General features: G+C 43.1%; 1 protein-coding gene across 1 annotated transcript; it reads right to left on the bottom strand.

Annotated features, from left to right (window-relative positions):
- Nucleotides 1–7046: 7046 nt before the first annotated feature.
- Nucleotides 7047–15089, bottom strand: taf1a (TATA box binding protein (TBP)-associated factor, RNA polymerase I, A). The gene is made up of 11 exons (XM_083642727.1): nucleotides 15026–15089; nucleotides 14414–14612; nucleotides 14125–14297; nucleotides 13899–14012; nucleotides 13576–13774; nucleotides 12440–12564; nucleotides 11876–12034; nucleotides 11472–11538; nucleotides 10892–11015; nucleotides 10498–10658; nucleotides 7047–7427 (listed from the first exon to the last, which is right to left on the bottom strand). Exons 2-11 carry the CDS (start codon nucleotides 14541–14543, stop codon nucleotides 7381–7383), a joined length of 1299 nt encoding a protein of 432 aa, XP_083498853.1. The 5' UTR covers nucleotides 14544–14612; nucleotides 15026–15089; the 3' UTR covers nucleotides 7047–7380.
- Nucleotides 15090–18899: the final 3810 nt, after the last annotated feature.

The following is an 18899-nucleotide window of genomic DNA, read 5'->3' as shown; positions in this document are numbered from 1 at the left end:
GTATGATGCACCACTTTACAATAGGGTACACAAAAAGACTAACTAATAGACAGATAATAATTAAGTAATGATTCAGTATTCATAAACTACTGAGTATGATGCACCACTTTACAATAGGGTACACAAAAAGACTAACTAATGGACAGGTAATAATTAAGTAATTAAGTAATGAATAACTAACAATTAACTATATACTCCCAAACTGACCATTGACTAACCATTAACCATTAGTAATTACTCTACTAAGGAACTAACAACTAATCATGAACTAATGATTAACTACTATACTCACAATGTGACCTTAACTAATGATGAACTAATGATTAACTAATACATTCACGCACTGACATTTTGGAATCATTAAGTAATGATTAACTACTCTATTCACGAGCTGACATTTAGTAATCATTAGGTAATGATTAACTACTCTACTCAGGAAATTAGATACTAATCATTAACTAATGACTACCTACTCATTAACTATGATTAACTAGTGATTGACTAATGCCAAATTTTTCATTAGCTACTCATTAACTGGCTATTAGTTAATGGTTAGTTTACTAGTAACTACTATAGTATTTGTGTACGTTATTGTAAAGTGTTACCCATTGCCGTTCTACGCCGCTTGTCTTCTGCCTACAGGGGGCAGCAGCTGTCCTAACTGCTGTATGACTGACCAACATCTTGGGGAAATAAGTCACTGATCCCCAGTAATTGCCTTTGTGAGCTAAGAAAGAAGATATTAAATCAGATGTAGGTCTATTGCATGTTTCCAGAATAAAACGTCGGCATTGCTACATTTCTGCAATCCATAGATATGTAGAATATCAACGTTTCTGAACCCAAAATACATGATGATATGCAAACGTGATATGCATACACTGCGTATCACATTTCTAAATTAGATGCATGCATGTATACCAACATCCCCAGCAAGCATTTTTAGGTTGAAAAGACGTTTAAAAAACGTTTAGGGTCAACGTTGAAAAAACGCGCAAGAAAGGTTCAAGAGTGAAAGTTTTTTCACCGACTATTTGCAGACGTTGATTAAACGTTCACATTTAGACCATATTTCACCAGGATCTTAAATTAAAAATTCAGCACCGCACGCGGGATTCAAACCACGTTCTCCCACGCTCTGCTCTACGGACTGAGCTATATATTTACTTAATATGTAAGGAGCCGGGCACATATATACTCTATCTCGCACACAACTTGTAGACTACATGATTGTATGATACCATAGGCTCAACGATTGGGAGGACAGGTTATTTTATGTGATGTGTACGAGACTATTATATTATGTAACAGACTAAAATTATGTTGTGTGTGTGCGTCTATAGTCTGTACTGTAGGCTGTACGGCTTCAGAGGTTAACTTACACAGAGCCTGTATACAGTCTGTTACAATAACGTAGCGTGCCCAGAACACCTCGTTCCGCACTTGGTGCAGACCGGTGCAGACTTGCTTTGGTCTAGTCAGTCACAGCTAGTAGCGACGAAGTACAAGTTGCGCATGTGCGTTGCTGCAGGAACTAAATTCATTTTTTTTTTTATTTTTTTATTACAATAAAACAAACAATACATCACAGTCCACTACCACGTCCCGCACCGCCAACATACAATAAGCACATGATTGAGCGATTGAGCAATTAAAAAACAAAAAACAAATTACAGGACAAACAAGATAATACAAATACATACATACATAAAACAAACATTAAACGAAACAAAAAGTGTTAATCATCATTATCATTCTGCTAAGGCTGGCTTTAATCTGTTCCATTTATCATCATAATCTTTCGTTGTTCCCTGTCTATTTGCAATAATGCCTTCTAACATAAAATAATGCTTAAGAAAAGAAAGAAAACGAGGGATTGCTAGTTGTTCTTTTCCCTTCAGTTCAAAAATAAATCTCTTACCCAATAATATAACAGTATTTAAAATAACTGGAGCTCCACTCCTTAAATCACCAAGTATAATTGTTTGAGGGCACATAGCCAACAAAAGTAAATGGGATACTAGCCATCTCTTAATTTCCAACCAAAAGGTCACCACATGAGGACAGAACCAAAATAAATGCAAAATATCTTCAATTTCAGAATTACAAAAGCGACAATTTTGATCATTTTCCAAACCCCAAATAAAAAGCATTTTTCTTGTTGGCAGTATTTTGTATAGAATTTTTAATTGAAAATACTGTGACTTTGTGTCTATAATAGAGTCATAAATTAACTTATACACCTGTCTCCATGGTAACGGAATATCAAAAATCCCCTCCCAATACAATTGAAATATTTCTGGCTTTGCATTCAAATCATATGCACTCAAAAAAAAATTATACATATAAGCATTTATCTTTTGTCTTTTCAGCCAAAGACAGTTCTTCATTGAAGGCTTACACACAAGAAGTTTTTTACCAGCACCCTTCACTTTTTTCTTCCAGGCCGAAGGCATGGCAGCTACTAACTGAAAATATCTAAATTCTGAACAAAAATGACCAAATATTTCACAAAATAACTTGTAGGAATAAACATTACCGTTCACATCAATTATATCATTTATAAAGATGATGCCCTTTTGAACAAATTGTTCCCAAAAAATGGGTAATCTATCACTTAAGATATTAGAATTAAACCATATAATTTGTTGCAAAATGGCATCAACAGAATCTGGTGGATTCATTATTTTATAGTATTGCGTTAAACCCATAGTTGTGTCCTGGAAGCTTGTGAGCGGGTTGGTCTTTCACAGGTTTTTGGTTGGGTTTTGTTCCACGCTGTAGAGCAATGTTGGAAGTCAAGGAGATGAGTGTGTCCCCCCAGGGTTTTGTTCCACGCTGTGGAGCAATGTTGAAAGGATGAGTTTGTGTCCCCAGGGTTTTGTTCCACACTGTAGAGCAATCTTGGAAGTCAAAGGGATGAGTTTGTGTCCCCTCCCAGGGTTTTGATCCACGCTGTAGAGCAATTTTGGAAGTCAAGGGGATGAGTTTGTATCCCCAGCTTGATTTTTTCTGTCAGGGCACAGCAGAGAAAGCCCTGTGGTCTTGGCACACAGGCAGAGCTGAGCCCCGTCTCCCCAGAAATCAGCCCACAGTCTATTCTATAATACACTATTGAAAGCTATTTTTGCAGCTGCACTCCAAGAACAAAGGTACATTATATTGTAGTTGTCACTTTCAACTTCACAGACAGAACGAGAAGATATTTTGGGAATACGTTTTGCTTTTTTCCTCTCTTTGTTAGTTGCAAGACAAGCAATTTTTGTCTTCACATCTCCCAGTATCTCAAGCGCGGTGGAAGCCTTTTGTTATCATAGTGTTCAAAAGTGCCATCATAGGTTTGGAATACACCGATTATAAGTTGGTCATTTTTCAAAGCAACATAATTAAGACTTAATAATAATAATTAATAATTGATTGGATTTATATAGTGCATTTCTAGATACTCAAAGTGCTTCACATATCAGGGGAGGGAGGGTGAGGGAACTAAACTCATCCACCACCACCACCACTGTGTAGCACCCACCTGACAGTGAGATTTTCATTCATGAGTTTGATCCCCCCCCCCACCCTCCATTTTGATCTTCAGTTAGAGTGAAGATAATTCCGACTCTGGCTCCAGCCACGAGTTTTCCAGTTTGATCTCCTCTCTGCTTGTAGCACGCAGCACTGGCGAACACATCAAATGACATACAGCTGAATGACCGTATCACACTCTCCTCCCTCCATCTCTCTTTTCCCCTCTCCAACCATACGAGACTTTATATGTCCTGCAGAGGTACACCAAGATGTTACACTGTAAGTCTGGATTTTAGGTTACAAATCCACAGAGTCCTGCGGACCAAGTCAAGCGAGAGCCTGAGTCACTCACTGCAGTTTGTGGGTGCGCGCGGGGAGGGCAGTGAGAGGGAGAGAAACAGTAAGAGAGGGGGAAACTCAATTAAAGCCAGCTTCAAACAACAAAGAAATGTCTGGGCCTTACCACACCAGGCATTAAATTAAAACATCTCTCCCTGCATTATTTGTGTGTTGTTGTTGTTTTTTCTCCTTGGGAGCAAATAGATTCAGTCTGCAACCTGCACCAGTGATTAATTACACCACATTATTATGCCTGTCAATGCAGTGATTAATTAGACCACATTATTATGCCTGTCAATTCACAGTGGGATAGGGCAGAGACATCAGCAGATTCCTCCCTGAGCTAGAACAGCTTGAACACGGCCTGTTAGAGTCGTTAGATGTTCGTGGGAGAAGAGAAGACATAATTGATCGATTTGACAGTAGCCTCTATTATGGGACCCAACAGCCTCGGGGTGCATTCCCAGTTAAAGGGCTAGGATCTGGATTTTACAAATGGTAAACGGGGCGGCTGTAACTCAGGAGGTAGAGCGGGGTCGTCCACTAATCACTTTGGATAAAAGAGGTCGGTGGTTCGATCCCCGCCTCCTCCAGTCTGCATGTCGAAGTGTCCTTGGGCAAGATACTGTACCCCAAATTGCTCCCGACCCTGCGTGGTAGCTTGCCGCCATCGGTGTGTGAATGGGTATATAAATGCAGGCCATTTGCCATTTTTTGCAGAAAAATGTATGTGTATGAAACCCATGACCAAAGTAGTCATACATTCTGTAATTGTGTTACTTATGGATGGAATTGTAGTGAAAATAAATTATTCCCGTATGCTGGGGACCCCCTGGAACTCCCTCAAGGACCCCTGGGGGTCCCCAGACCCCACTTTGAGAACCGCTGGCCTAGCCTACTGATCCCCAATCAAGCCAGTGGAACCACTGGAGCTGTTCAGTGACCAGTAGTACAAGACTGATTGTACTCAGCAACTTGTGAATGTGCAACCCTCCCTCCCTCCTGCAATTACTCTCCCAGGTCACTGCTGTAAAAAAAAGTGTTCTTAGTCAACTTATTTTACTTTTGCCATTTTGAGAAAAATACTGGCTAAGCTCCACAAAGGGTACGCAAACTCGCAAAGAGAAGATAATGGTGATGTACTTGGTCTTCTATGTAATGCATTGTGTTTGTATGTACTGTATGTTATAATGTCTGGTTGTCCACATTATGCATACCGGTATTACATGTACTGGAACATCACCCTGGCCTTAATGTACGTCATCTGTACCTCATGATGCAGAGACAATCTCCTGCACACAACAAATTCAGTTCATTTAAATATTCCATCCACAATGACTGAGGATCAGGACTTCCTACAAGAAGAGATCTTTTATCCTTCCTTTAGACCTTCCTGGATGAATAAAGGCTACATAAATAAAAAATAAAAAGGACATGTGGATGCTGTGGGGACTAAAACCTGCAACCTTCCAGTTAAACCACAGCCTTACTAGCAACTAGGCCACGTGCTGACAGTAGTCAGTGTCCTCCACTGAGGACAGTCCCCGCGACCTGTTGTGCGTGACTTTCTGCGATCCGTCATAGGTGATTATATCTACCTCTGAGGCTGGCCACGGTGACAGTTCTCCAGCAGGATAATGCAACATATATACAGTTTAATTCCCTGACTACCAGCGGGGACAAAACAAACCCCAAACATGCCAGGTCCTTGTTCACACAAAAGCATTAAGCCACACTATAGCATATGTACCTTTGGTAAGATAAAAAATGTCTCGTGTTTTGAACTTCAAATCTCATCACATCTCCCAAAACTTAACCTGGTCACATACATCTCCCAAAACTTAACCTGGTCACATACATCTCCCAAAACTTAACCTGGTCACATACATCTCCCAAAATGACATGTGTGATTTAGGCTTTGCAACACACTGACACTATACGCCTGACACTGCATGCTCAACACTGAGGCAACACATACGCCTGACACTGCATGCTCAACACTGAGGCAACACACATACACCTGACACTGCATGCTCAACACTGAGGGAAAGGACTCAGGAGAATGAGCACAGTCCTATTTATAGCCTCAGCATGGAAGGATTTATGACATCACTAATGAGGTCACAATATACTGTATGACCAGTGGCAGTTGATTGGCTCAATTTGGTTGTGAGCAATTGTGTGCAGCAGAATGTAAGAACAGTGTATGTCTGTCCCCTCAAAAGACCAATCACAGTTCACACTGCTATGTGTATGACATCACTGATGATGTCACAGACATACAGAGAGAAACCCTGTTCTAGACTCCATGCCGTGAGAAACTTGCTATAGTCATAAGTAACTAAAGATTGCAGAGGCAAGCCACATGTGCCCCTAATGTTTTGCCTCTATGGCTGTATAACTCCTTGCTACCTGCCCAATAACAGCAAGGACTAAGATTATCACACCATCACCAAACAAAAAGAATGTTGTGCTTTTTCAAGGGGTTGTTTTTCCAGGAGTTCAGGTTTATGGACACACGTCCCATTCATTTCTAATAGACGATTACTGCTTTCTTGTTTTTTTCTGTGTTCCTCACATCCCTGACAGTGCCTCCCGGTCAAAGCAGCACATTTGAGTGTTTACCAAAACCTTCTGATTAGACCTCAGACTCTTTTTTGTTATTGATTTTATTTATGTTTTAATTCTATAGTTTTTTTTTCTATGACTGATCAACATTTTGTAGTTGCTCAGTCTTGATTTTGTACTGTATGACCAGCAATGGTAACAGAATTTAAAAAACAAAAACCTTGGGCACATTTATATAGCATGCAGTGTTGAGCACTTTAACATGGCAAAAGAGTTGACAGACAGAAAACCTCTTAGGCCGGAGATATACTTGCTTTTATATCCATGTGCATATCCCGCGTTCATTTGGAGCATTGGTTGTGCACATCCTACTGAAATTCATGTTGAAAACGGACACAGAATATGCATCAGCAAACGCATAGTTAAAAGCAACTACTGTATCTCGTATATACTGTATACCTTAGGCTGTGTGTAGTGTACAATCACTAGTGACCTTATCGCCCATCTGCAGAGCAGTCAACGTTCAGCTGAGGACAGAGCGAGACTGGGCTTTTGCTCAAATATTTATTGAAACATTACCATCATGATCTGAGGCACAGAGTTATGTAGTTTCTGTCAAAATGAACGAGTCATATCCTCATCCAGCTACTCATTATAAAAATAAATATCAAGAGCTCCACCTAGTGGACAGTGTAGAATACCATGATGATATAAAGCTCAAAAGTGCAATTCACCAAACTGTAAGAACAAACAAAAACAAAATACATGATTCTCATTCCATCCGTGCCGTTATTATGAAGACTGTACAAAGCTCACATCTGCCAGTTCGACTCGTGCTCTTTATCAAGAAGTCTTTGCCAAGGTTATTGACACAATTCCTGACAGTATTCCAAGTGTTCTCTTGATAGTTTGAAGCCACGCTTTGATATTTTCTTTGATGTTCTTCTTTAAAGTTCACTCTCCACTGATAGCCTTTCCAGCAGTGTAGTTAAGAACTTGCTCTGTAGAAAGAAAGAGAACAATGAACTGGACAGCAAAATTGTGCAAGGGCCACCGACACATTCAATTTAAAACCCATTTCTTGCTGTTTTCAGACTAGCTCACTGCCTACAATTACGCCACAAAGGCCAAATGAAACAAAGTTCCCATTATTTCCAATGTAACTAAGCAATATTCTCTCAAACCATTGGATTCGTGTTCTCACTGAGAGACATTAAAGGCGCATTTTTGTGAGACTGGCCTCCTGTTCAACAACCTAATGCTACCTAGTTAGAGCTTGCTAGCTAGCTATGTTAACACACCAAAACAATGTCATCTTACAGAGAATAATAAAGCAGCAAAAAATACATGACTTTTATAATTACAGAGCCTATTGTCTGTGAAAATTCATTTCAGTCATCCAGTAAGATGTCCAAGAAATAAAGAGAAAATCTAAAGGACAATGGAGAGTTCATCTTATGTTCTTGGTCCAAACTATGTATCTGCGGGTGTTCTCCTGGCTCAGCGATCTAAGGCACATACCATGTGATCACGACTTCCTTCCTGGATTTGTATTCAGTCCAAGACCTTTGTTGCATGTCATCCCTCTTTGTCTCCCGATCTTTTCTGTCTCTTCACTTTCCTCTAATAAAGGCAAAATATGCCAGAAAAACGACCTTTGTAGCTGCATTAAACCATCCATTGATCGGACCATTTGGTCAAAATAAAGCGACCCATCTACGTACGAAGTTGCTTGTATAGTGAGCACAGGGTTAGAGTTGAAGCTGACATGGCTCATAGCTGTGTCTAAGATGCTCAGTCCTTCGTGGTTTGAGCAAACAGAATTTGGGATGGCTCCCATAACACTCAAAGTACTAATAGGAGGACGGTTTTGACATTTGTGTCTAAGCAAAGCATGGATGCTGATCCAAGGCTTAATCCTACTTCCACCATAAACAAAATTAGTGATTGCTAATAGCTAAGCGTCATCATTTAATGATACTATCCAGTTTTGTCTGTGGCAGGTAAGACTGCCCGCTGGCCACATTGTCAGGTAAACAGCAGATATTCTAATCTAGTAGAAAATCATAGTTGGATGGTAAAATGGAGGCAGGGGATGGTGGGTTTTGGAGTCGATCTGCCACTTTGGCCGATAGACAAAAACAAATGTTTGCAGCACTGCTCATTATGTTGCACGATCTCAGAAGCAAAACTTTTATCGTCATGTAATTGCAACACAATTTTCTTTTTTTCAATTTGAGCACTGTTGAATCTCCATTGCAGTCAATGGGAGCCTGACTGTGTGCACAAATGGATTCTTAATACCTGAGCAATAAGTACCTCACATAGCAAATTGCAGGCATTTATGGAAGCAGACAGGCAAATATGATGAAGTATGCTGCTTTGATGCAACTGAATATTTACCAATATGCTATACTTATGGAACACGTCCTTGCAATATTAAGCTGTTTTAAGCATCTGGCTTGGACACCATCGATTACAAAACAGATTAGGGATGTTCATCAATTATCGAAAATCGATAATTGATCGTTAACTCATTGAATGCCATGGACGTCCTTCGACGTCCAATTAAATAGTGACGTAGAGTGCCACGGACGTCCTTCGACGTCCAATGCGTTTTTTGACGGTGGGGCGTCGATCAAAGCCTCCTGCATCTCCTGTACAATTATTGGAGGTATTGAAGGTGTATAACCTATTTTACGGACTCATTAGGTGGCGACAGTGCTTGCTCGGTGCAGTCCAGATTAGAGACAGGTCCGAGAAACAGCCTAAAAGCCGTGGATCAAAGACAAACCGATGCATGCTCCCAGAGCCATTTGCTCTGTCGCGGGAGCTGACATTGGCTCCGAACAGGAGTCAATCCGCGCTCACAACTGAGCCCCTCTGTCCCTGTCTGTCTGTCTGTCTGTCTGTCTGTATAGTTTCTCCACCCGATTAGCAGCCAGGAAAGCAGCCCCTGACGCCAAACCATTCAGCAATCCGGGTTGGCTCTTCCCTGCTGTGGCGCTGAGAGCCGACAGCAGCACACAAACGCAGCACTCCGAAAATATAATGGTTGCGTGAGGCTGTGTGCAGTGTGGGGAGGAGTTTACGGGGGGAGGGGGGGAGGGGGGTGGTGCACGCAGGGCATCACACAACAACTACGTCACTACATCAGAAAATATTATCTTCAGACTCAGTGAATGTGCTTGAAATGCTGCATTTCACAAAAGGCGGATTATCTCAGCTAATAATTTGAAAAGCCTGAAAACGCTGAAAACAACCTATCTTCTCCGGCTCATAACTAAAGAACGGAAAATGGTATCAATAAACTTTTTTTTGCTGATGATACAATAGAGCCAGCTCGTTCTTGTGCGTGTTCGGTGTTTACATAGTAATATCACACAATATTCTGTGGGCCTCGAGAAATCACTGAAAACGCTCTGAAAACTCTGGCACTGGGAGCATCCGTTCTCCAAAAGTGGCTGGCACTCAATGAGTTAAGGATTGGAATCGATCCTGTGGCATTTGGATCGATTTTTTAATTATAAAAAAAAAAATTTTTTTTTTTTTTGACTAGGTTTGGGTGGAATTCGTTCCTCCTCGCCCCACTCCATTGCACAGCCGACTAACTTGAGGTGGAGATATAGTCTCTAGTTTTCTGGCTGGGCACGGGCCTTTGTGCCCACAAAACTGTTTTAAACATGGGAAATTCACACCGGCATGCGCCGGGGACAGCAGTGTTGGAGAGGAGACACATTGAAATAAAGAGTTCATTGAGGAGAACACGTTGTCTTACGTATTTTCTGCCATAGGCATTCATTTTGTAAAAAAAAAAAAAAAAAAAAAAAAAAAAAAAGAATATTGAAAATATTGAAAATTTTCTAAGTATTAATATGATCGATAATCGATAATTGATCGTTAATTTTCACCGATTATCGATTTTGGAAAATTTGCAAAATGAACATCCCTAAAACAGATACTAACAGTCCTCAGTTCTGAATAGTTGAGTGACGAGCTGTTGTAAAATACATAATAAATGCGGCCGTTACCAAATCGAAGGCTTAAAGTGCAACATGTGCACCTGCTTACCTGGACAAAGGACGGTTTTCAGTGAGGCCTTCACTTCCATCAGCTCCGGGTTCTCCTCAGAGTCTTTACTGGCATGGAAGCTTGTGAAGTGCAGTGCAGGCCACCAGCCTTTCCTTGCTGCCATTTTCTCAGACACAATGTCCTTCCAATCTCCTCCATTCCTATACAGAAATATACAGACAGAAAGGCTTCAGAAACAGCGATGACATACAGTAAAAACGGCAATCAACTTCAACATTTTGATTAAATGTGTTTTCTATGATACAAGGACGTTCATAGGCTGATATACATCATCCTGTTGTTGCTGGACGATGTCTCTCAAATAAGCTACGCTCTAGATTGCGTCTGTACAAATTATTTTGAAATCAAGACAAATTAAACGTCTTATACGTACTGTAACTTTAATTTGTGAATAATGGTCTTCAAACAGTTCCAGGCGTCCAAGTTGCTCTTCCAACAGGCGTAGTCCAGCATATCTAAAGCGACTCCTAAAGCCTTCTGAATATCACCTTCTTTTTCTGCAAGAACACATATGGGATATTATGGAACAGAAAAAAGGTATTGGGACATAATACAACAAAGACATACAATTTTTTAAAAGAATGCTAGACAGTCAAATAATGACCCGTTTTCCAAAATAATATATATCGATTTTGATCACATCAAACAATAAGCAACCTGAAGTTCATCATTCAATATCTCTAAGATATATAGTATGCAGTTTGCAAAAGAGTTAGCCAACCATTTGTTCATCCAAGGGCATAATTTAAGTGTTGTTGAGATAATATCAATCCATTTAAAGTTTGTGTACCATCCATCATTTTGTAACAGTAGTGGCTAAATTATTATTATTATTATTATTATTGGTATACCCCCCCCCCCCCCCCCCCCAAAAAGAGAAAAAAAAAAAAAAAAAAAAAGGGGGGAGACATGTCATTTTGGTTTTAAAGTCTGCAATTACAAGCTGACATTACCTGACTGAAGCAGTAGGGAGCAGTATTCCAGCATCAACTCATGACTTGGGACTAATGCATGGAGGATCTAGAACATAGGGAAGGAAAGATGTTAAGTGTGCATTAGCCTCTGGGTGTAGTTTGTGTGCTTACCTGTAAATGTAGTAACTGGTGTGGATCAGATCACTCAACTTTAATCTTTTTCTCTCTAACACAAGTAACACACACACACACACACACTACAAAACAACAAATCTGATAATTCTGAGTAATCATATGGCTTAGTTATCATATAAAATTATGTTGTCTGTCATTTATCTGACCCTATCCTGACCATACACAAACAAATGAGTAATGCCAATATTATGCATGAACATTGAACAAAAACGTTCCTAAAATGTTGAGCTACAAATGAGCCGTTATACCTTCAACACTTTGATCAGTTTCCTGTCCGGAGCGTTGTGCTTCTTTAAGTGTTGGTACAGGTAGACATGTGCATTAGGATTGGGGGGGAAAGAGTTGTCATATGCGTAGTCTTTCAGAACCTTCAAAACCTCCTCATGATCCCCATAGAATTCCAGCATCTGCCAAAACAAACATGTTTATAAGTAGGGCTACTGAACTTGATTAGGGCCGGACATAGAATAATAGCCAGTTTGGACAGGCCGTGGCGTTTCAAAAGCACAAGTACAAAGCAGACAAGGGCAGAAGAGTGGAACAAATTAAATCAAATTCCATTGTATTAATGGTGAATATATGGTTAGATGTATGTACACCCTGTTCTGTTTCATTATGTTTACTTTTGTGAATCAGTGAGATTTTTATGCCTTTCCTCCAAAGATCACAATGGAAACAAGTCATACAACTCAGTAATCACTAAAGAACTAATTACTTTGTGGTATATTGCACTTTATTTTGTCAACTAAACAATCAATCTTTCTTTAAGCCTACAACCATATTTTCATTAGATTGGAGGAATGAGTACTTACATCAGTGTAACTGAGTATGAAGGGATCCCAGACGCCTGGATGTTTCAAAATCTCCTTCAGGTTCACAGAGGACTGTCTGAAGTAGGTGTGCATCTCTTGGTTGTCACCAGCAGCATCAGGATCATCTGAAATGGTTTGCCACAAAAAGGGAGCAGCTCAAATTGACTATAGCCATATAATACAGAAATGGATTTTAGCATCCAATCACAGCAGGTCTGGACACTTTTTTTTGCAGTTCTTTTAAAGCAGATTTGGAAATGGCTCACGTTGTGTTTGGATTTCTACATAGACTACACAGCACAATCCAGTCACAATGTATTGTATATTAACAGTATATTGACATATATTAACAGTGTCAAGTAGGTGTTTTCAATCTAAGTAGGGGGCACGGTGGCACAGTGGTAGCCTTCTTGCCTTGCACACAGCAAGAAGGTCCTGGGTTTGATTCTTACTTGGGAAGCTGTTGGCACTGGGGGTATGTCTCCCCATGCCCTCGGTGCCTAGTAGTGCCCAGGTGGGCTATCTCGTGAAAAGGGCCTTTCTGTGTGGAGTTTGCATGTTCTCCCCGTGCTCCCCTGGGGTTTCCTCCATACAACATCAATAGGGACCCCCACTAAAAACATGCAGAAGATTGTCGTCTGACCAGTGGTGGTCGGGAGAAGTTGGTCCCAGGGGGATTCACTGCAGCTGCCCACCGCTCCTGGCCAGCCCGTGGAGGACGAGCCAGTATGGGAAAAATGCGGTAGGTAAATTTCACAGCGCCTCTAAGCATGTGTGTGTAATGCGTATGTGCATGCATTGGTGCATTGTGACTAATAAAGACGGGGGTTTGTCTGTACTGTACCTTTTTAAATAATGGCATGGGAGAGATAACGAGTCATTTCAGGCCAGGTGTGGAGGATGCACAGTGATGTCACTGATGTGATCTCATAAAATGTAATCTTCATGATACAATATCAAAATATCAAGTCTAACTAGGGCCCATCTGAACCCCATGTATTGCATATAGCAGTTACAGTGTCTGACCTGTAAGTGGCACTGCAACATAACACATACGCTTGAGCTGCCCCAGTGTTTCTGACACAAATTAATAATAGATGGTTTGGGTTGCTTTGTTTTGTCTTGTATCCCCTTACCACTGTTGCAGTGTGTGAACCTTTTGTCACACCAGTTGACATAATCCAGCAAGCTCCTGTAGGCATGGACCAGTTTAATCCTCTGAGACTGTCCTGCCGACTCCTTCCCATATCTCCAACCTTCAGCCATAGACAGCTGGCGCTTTGCATCCTCAATCTGGCCATTCAGCAGCAGGTGGAAAGAATGTTCTAGAGAGATCTAGAAAACACAACATGTAAGATGCCAGTGCACAATGAACCATAGGACTAAAACAGTGCTTCGACATTGAACCATTATGAAAAGCGCATTGTGCAGCCAGATGTATAAAGTAAAGTAACCATACCATCAAGTAGTGCCTAACCCCTGCGTGTTTCATCCGTTCATAGAAGTTGTTATAGTCGTCCATCTTTGAATTGGGATGGTGGTGTAGGATCTCAGTGCCGATTCTCCAAATATTCTGGGGTAGGATTTATATAAAGAGTATATTTGTATAAAGAGTGTTTAAACCAAGAATATGGAAATGTAACTTTATGCAGTACTTCTTCAAACTGGCCTATGCATGACCCCACCTCTGTAAGATGCGGTGATGTGCCTCCAGGTCTCACAGTTGTGTCCTCCAACACCTGGGCATAACTGGCCATATATTCTGCTGCCTCTTGCCACCTATGATGCAACATGGCTTCTCTGATCCGCTCCAAACAAATCCTTGTGCTCTTATGAAACCCAGTTTCCATAGGTGTCTCTAAAGAACCGAGGTAGGAGATGGATTACTAAATGCACATAAACATTTCTGTGTCTGTGACCAAAAATAAGCCCTACAGTAAACATAACATTCAAGGTATTCAAGATATACCTCACCTTTAAATATGGGGTGTGCCTTTTGTATGGGGTGTAGCTTTTGACTTGGCTTCATAGAGTTACTGTCTGAGGAGGAATCATCTTGAACAAACTTTTCGTGGGACCTGAACTCGGTTTCCAAGTCATCCATAATGAGTTAGATTCAAAGACGACTGCTGCTGTGTATCACTGGGCCAGATCAGTCATGTGTGACTCCTACCTGTGGGAAGAGAAAAAAAAATGTGTTCATCAGGTAACTCTACGCACATACAAGTGTTGATGTTGAACAAAACGTAATGGGAAAACAACCACAACAGTAATATTCAGAAATATAAAGATGACTTTCTTGTAGTCATCATCATCATCATCAATGGGAGGTAGGGCTCTGTCTGTCTGTTTGGTAGCTCAAATACACGCCATTACAAACCTAGTGTTGGGAGCCGATTTCGGCTTGTAGAAGTCCTGCTAACAAGCTAGCTAGTAGCCTCAACGAATGAATGCTGAGTCTCGCGTTGAGGCTAACAAGCTAGCAACGTTACTTTGTTCTTGTAAGGTAACTCTTAATGTCAACACTATCGCTGAATGGGGTATCTACGCCTGCAGTAGGTAGTCAGTCAAATAAACTGTTATTACCGAGCATTGCGCATCATTATTTTGCCGACTTCAATAAAATCCGTTTCCACGTTGTGTAGCAAAGGGTAACAGCAGGAAAAGCAATGTAATCATTGGTTGATGAATCCGGAAGAGGCGGGCCAAACATCTCTTCTTCTTCTGTGGCGGTTGACCGGCCAGCATTTTCAAGACACCCACCAGCAGAAAAATAATTTAATTATAATCCACAAAATTAATGTTCAAGTAGTGCTAGCTCCAAAGGGGAGGGCTGACGACGACGACAGCAGCAACAGTACTAGAGACCGACATTAGTGACACAAGGTTGGTGGGTAGAAATATGGTAAAATGGCATGTTAGTCAGACACAGTACGTTGTCAAGGAACTTTTATGGAAAGAAATGACAGCTCCATATTGCCCCATTGCAACATCAGCGCCCAGCAGCCTCCGCCATTTTTTATTTTTGGAAGCGTGACAGCGCCAAAAGAACCTCGCACAGGCTCGCAGTGGTCAGCTGCGGTAGCGCTGGCCCCTATAATCAGCCTCTCTAAACAGTAACTCAACGGGAGAACACTCTAAACTTTGGGGATTCACATCTTTTCCGGGCGTACTGCAAATCTTGATTGAAGTGGTGTAGTGCAGGGATGTAAAACAACAACCATATTGTGGAAACTAAGCCAAATTTTTCGTTTTCTTTGTTTAGTTTTTTCAAGATAAATACCTAATGAAAAGGACCCGAGGCTCAACTCCCGTTGAGTTACTGTTTAGAGAGGCTGATTATAGGGGCCAGCGCTACCGCAGCTGACCACTGCGAGGCGCATTCTGTTTCCAAAAATGGCCGGAATGTCGTCTCTTTCCTTCCACGCTCTTTGTATGTACTTTAACGTTCTTCTTCTTCTATGGAGTTTTATGGCAGTTGGCATCCTTAAATGGTGCCTTACCGCCACCTACTGTATTGCTAAAACTATAGTGCAAATACAATATCAATAAAAAATGTCCACCCAAAATGCGCCCATTCACCCCAATATCCATACTGTGGCCCAGACCAGTTGTCTAGGCCGAAGCGAACGCTTCATGCAGCGTTTTCGTCAAATCATCTCCCGAAATGTCCTCAATATCCAAAAATTTCCTGGCAGCGTCCACCACCATCTTGATCCTCTCTGACTTGCTTTCTATCTCCAGAGCACAGTTGATCACCATCGCCACGAAAGCCAAAAAGGCTTTCTTGTCCACACAAAAATTGTTTCCAGATTCACCAGCACCACTCTTCTCCTGTTCCTTTCGTATTTCCACTATCTCATGTTTCCTTTCCATACTTTTAACTGCCTCAGCATAAGATATTCCTTTCTCTTCTCTTACCTTGTTCACTTTCACCTCTCTAATCCTTTTTGGACACTGTTTTGACCCTGCATGATGCGACCCCCCACAATGTAGGCATTTAACCTGCCCTTTACACCCCTCAACTTCGCATTCATCTTTCCCACATCTCCCACATATTTTATCTCTTCTGCACACTGCAGCTACTGCTACATGACCATATCCTTGACAACAAAAGCACCGAAGAGGCACTCTCTCAAACGGCCTCACCCTAGCTCACACAATCTACAAAGACTCTTTCGGGAACTCCTGCTTTAAAAGTCAAACACACAGACTGTTCTCCTTCTTACCTTCTACAAACCTTGTCAATCGTCTTGCCTCAAACACACTGTCTACATCCTCAAACGTGTCCACGTCAACATCACCACTCCGTTTTTCATGGGCTCTTTTCCAAGAGCAAAACACTCTACCCTACAATATGTATAGTTTTTTATATCAATGACTTTCAAACCCTGGGACTGGTGGTGCAGGAGGCACCAGGACTGGCAGTGCGGGGGGCACTGGGACTGGTGGTGCAGGAGGCACCGGGACTGGCAGTGCAGGGGGCACTGGGACTGGAGCCAGGGGGGCCACTGGGACTGGCGGTGCGGGGGGCACCGGAACTGGCAGTGCGGGGGGCACTAGGACTGGAGCCAGGGGGGCCACCAGGACTGGCGGTGCAGGGGGCACCAGAACTGGCAGTGCAGGGGGCACCGGAACTGGCAGTGCGGGGGGCACTGGGACTGGCAGTGCGGGGGCAATGGGACTGGTGGTGCGGGGGGCACTGGGACTGGAGCCAGGGGGGCCACCGGGACTGGCGGTGCGGGGGGCACCGGAACTGGCAGTGCGGGGAGCACCGGGACTGGCGGTGCGAGGGGCACCGGAACTGGCGGTGCGGGGGGCACCGGGACTGGGTGAGGCACAGGGAGCGCCTGGACTGGGTGAGGCACAGGGAGCGCCTGGACTGGGTGAGGCACAGGGAGCACCTGGACTGGGTGAGGCACAGGGAGCGCCTGGACTGGGTGAGGCACAGGGAGCACCTGGACTGGGTGAGGCACAGGGAGCGCCTGGACTGGGTGAGGCACAGGGAGCGCCTGGACTGGGTGAGGCACAGGGAGCGCCTGGACTGGGTGAGGCACAGGGAGCGCCTGGACTGGAGGAGGAGGCGCCTGGAACACCTGAGGCGGAGGAGGTGGCGCATGGAGCACCTGAGACTGACGCTGAGGAGGAGGCGAAGGGAGCACCTGAGGCTGAGGAGGAGGCGCAGGGAGCACCCGAGGCTGAGGAGGAGGTGCAGGGAGCACCTGAGGCTGAGGAGGAGGCGCCTGGAACACCTGAGGCGGAGGAGGTGCAGGGAGCACCTGAGGCAGAGGAGGTGTAGGGAACACCTGAGGCGGTGCAGTGAGTGCCTGGACTGGGTGAGGCACAGGGTGCGCCTGGACTGGGTGAGGCACAGGGTGCGCCTGGACTGGGTGAGGCACAGGGAACACCTGAGGCTGAGGAGGTGCAGGGAGCACCTGAGGCGGAGAAGGTGGTGCAGTGAGTGCCTGGACTGGGTGAGGCACAGGGAACGCTTTCCTTGAGTACAAGCATGCCTCTACCGCATCACGCCTCCTCAAGAGGTGTCTCAAATAGTCAAAGGTGTCTTGTGCAGGTTGGCCATGCTGCCGCTCAGGTGTAGGCCCAACCACATGGGGATGGTATTGTTGTGGGGGGGGGGGTGCGATGGTGGATGATATCCCCACAACTGGAGGTATGGAGGTGCCCACCTTCTTCCCCCTACTTGCTGCTGGTTCCTCTGGTCCATTCCCACTTGCTGAGGCCCATCCGGCTTGAAGGACCACATAGAAACTGATAAGTGTGGTTGACTTTTAGCCTCAGCAAGTGGGACACCGATCAGAGTGAAGAGGACCAGAGGAACAGTTTCAAGGGATTTGAACTCAAATAAACACCCTTGAAACTGTTCCTCTGGTCCTCTTCACTCTGATCGGTGTCCCACTTGCTGAGGCTAAAAGTCAACCACACTTATCAGTTTCTACATTATCTTTGTTGGTGCTTCAGCTTTATTTTATTACTTTATTTACTTTAATTGAGATTAACAATCTATTTTTCAAATGACCTGGCCAAGAAAAGCAGCACAGTTACAGATCACGTGATCTGTAGCCTCGAGCCTCTAGCCAGCAGCTCAACTGAACAGATGAAAACAGAAGCTGATGGAGCGGACTGTGGCGTATCAGAACCAGCCAGGAACTCCCTGTTATATTGCAATAAAGGAACGCACGATCCAACTAGTCATGTACAACCAACCAGTGACAAGACTCCAGACTTCTGAACCTGAGACTGAAGAAAGTGATGATGAATGGATGGAACTAGTGCTCCTCGGTCAGGTTTAGACTCAGAAAAACAACAACGTTATTGGGAAGAAACACTTCAGCTGCTCAGTTTGTGGCAAGATTTGGTAACAAAAAAGAGAGAGAGATAGGCTACTTAAGAGACACATGATAATCCACACAAGAGAGAAACAATGTAATTGCTCAAACTG

Source organism: Poromitra crassiceps (genome assembly GCF_964638095.1).
Source record: "Poromitra crassiceps genome assembly, chromosome: 9".
NCBI lineage: Eukaryota > Metazoa > Chordata > Actinopteri > Beryciformes > Melamphaidae > Poromitra > Poromitra crassiceps.
Note: the sequence above shows the minus strand (reverse complement) of the source record. Positions and strands in the feature narration are given on the sequence as shown.

Bases quoted from the DNA above. Each gene is read 5' to 3' on its own strand.
- taf1a (XM_083642727.1), bottom strand. From the start codon at position 14,543: ATGGATGACTTGGAAACCGAGTTCAGGTCCCACGAAAAGTTTGTTCAA. The intron at 12,565-13,575 runs GTAAGGGGATAC...AAACCATTTCAG, and splicing joins GTTCACACACTGCAACAGTG to ATGATCCTGATGCTGCTGGT. The intron at 11,539-11,875 runs GTATAACGGCTC...CCTATGTTCTAG, and splicing joins AACTGATCAAAGTGTTGAAG to ATCCTCCATGCATTAGTCCC.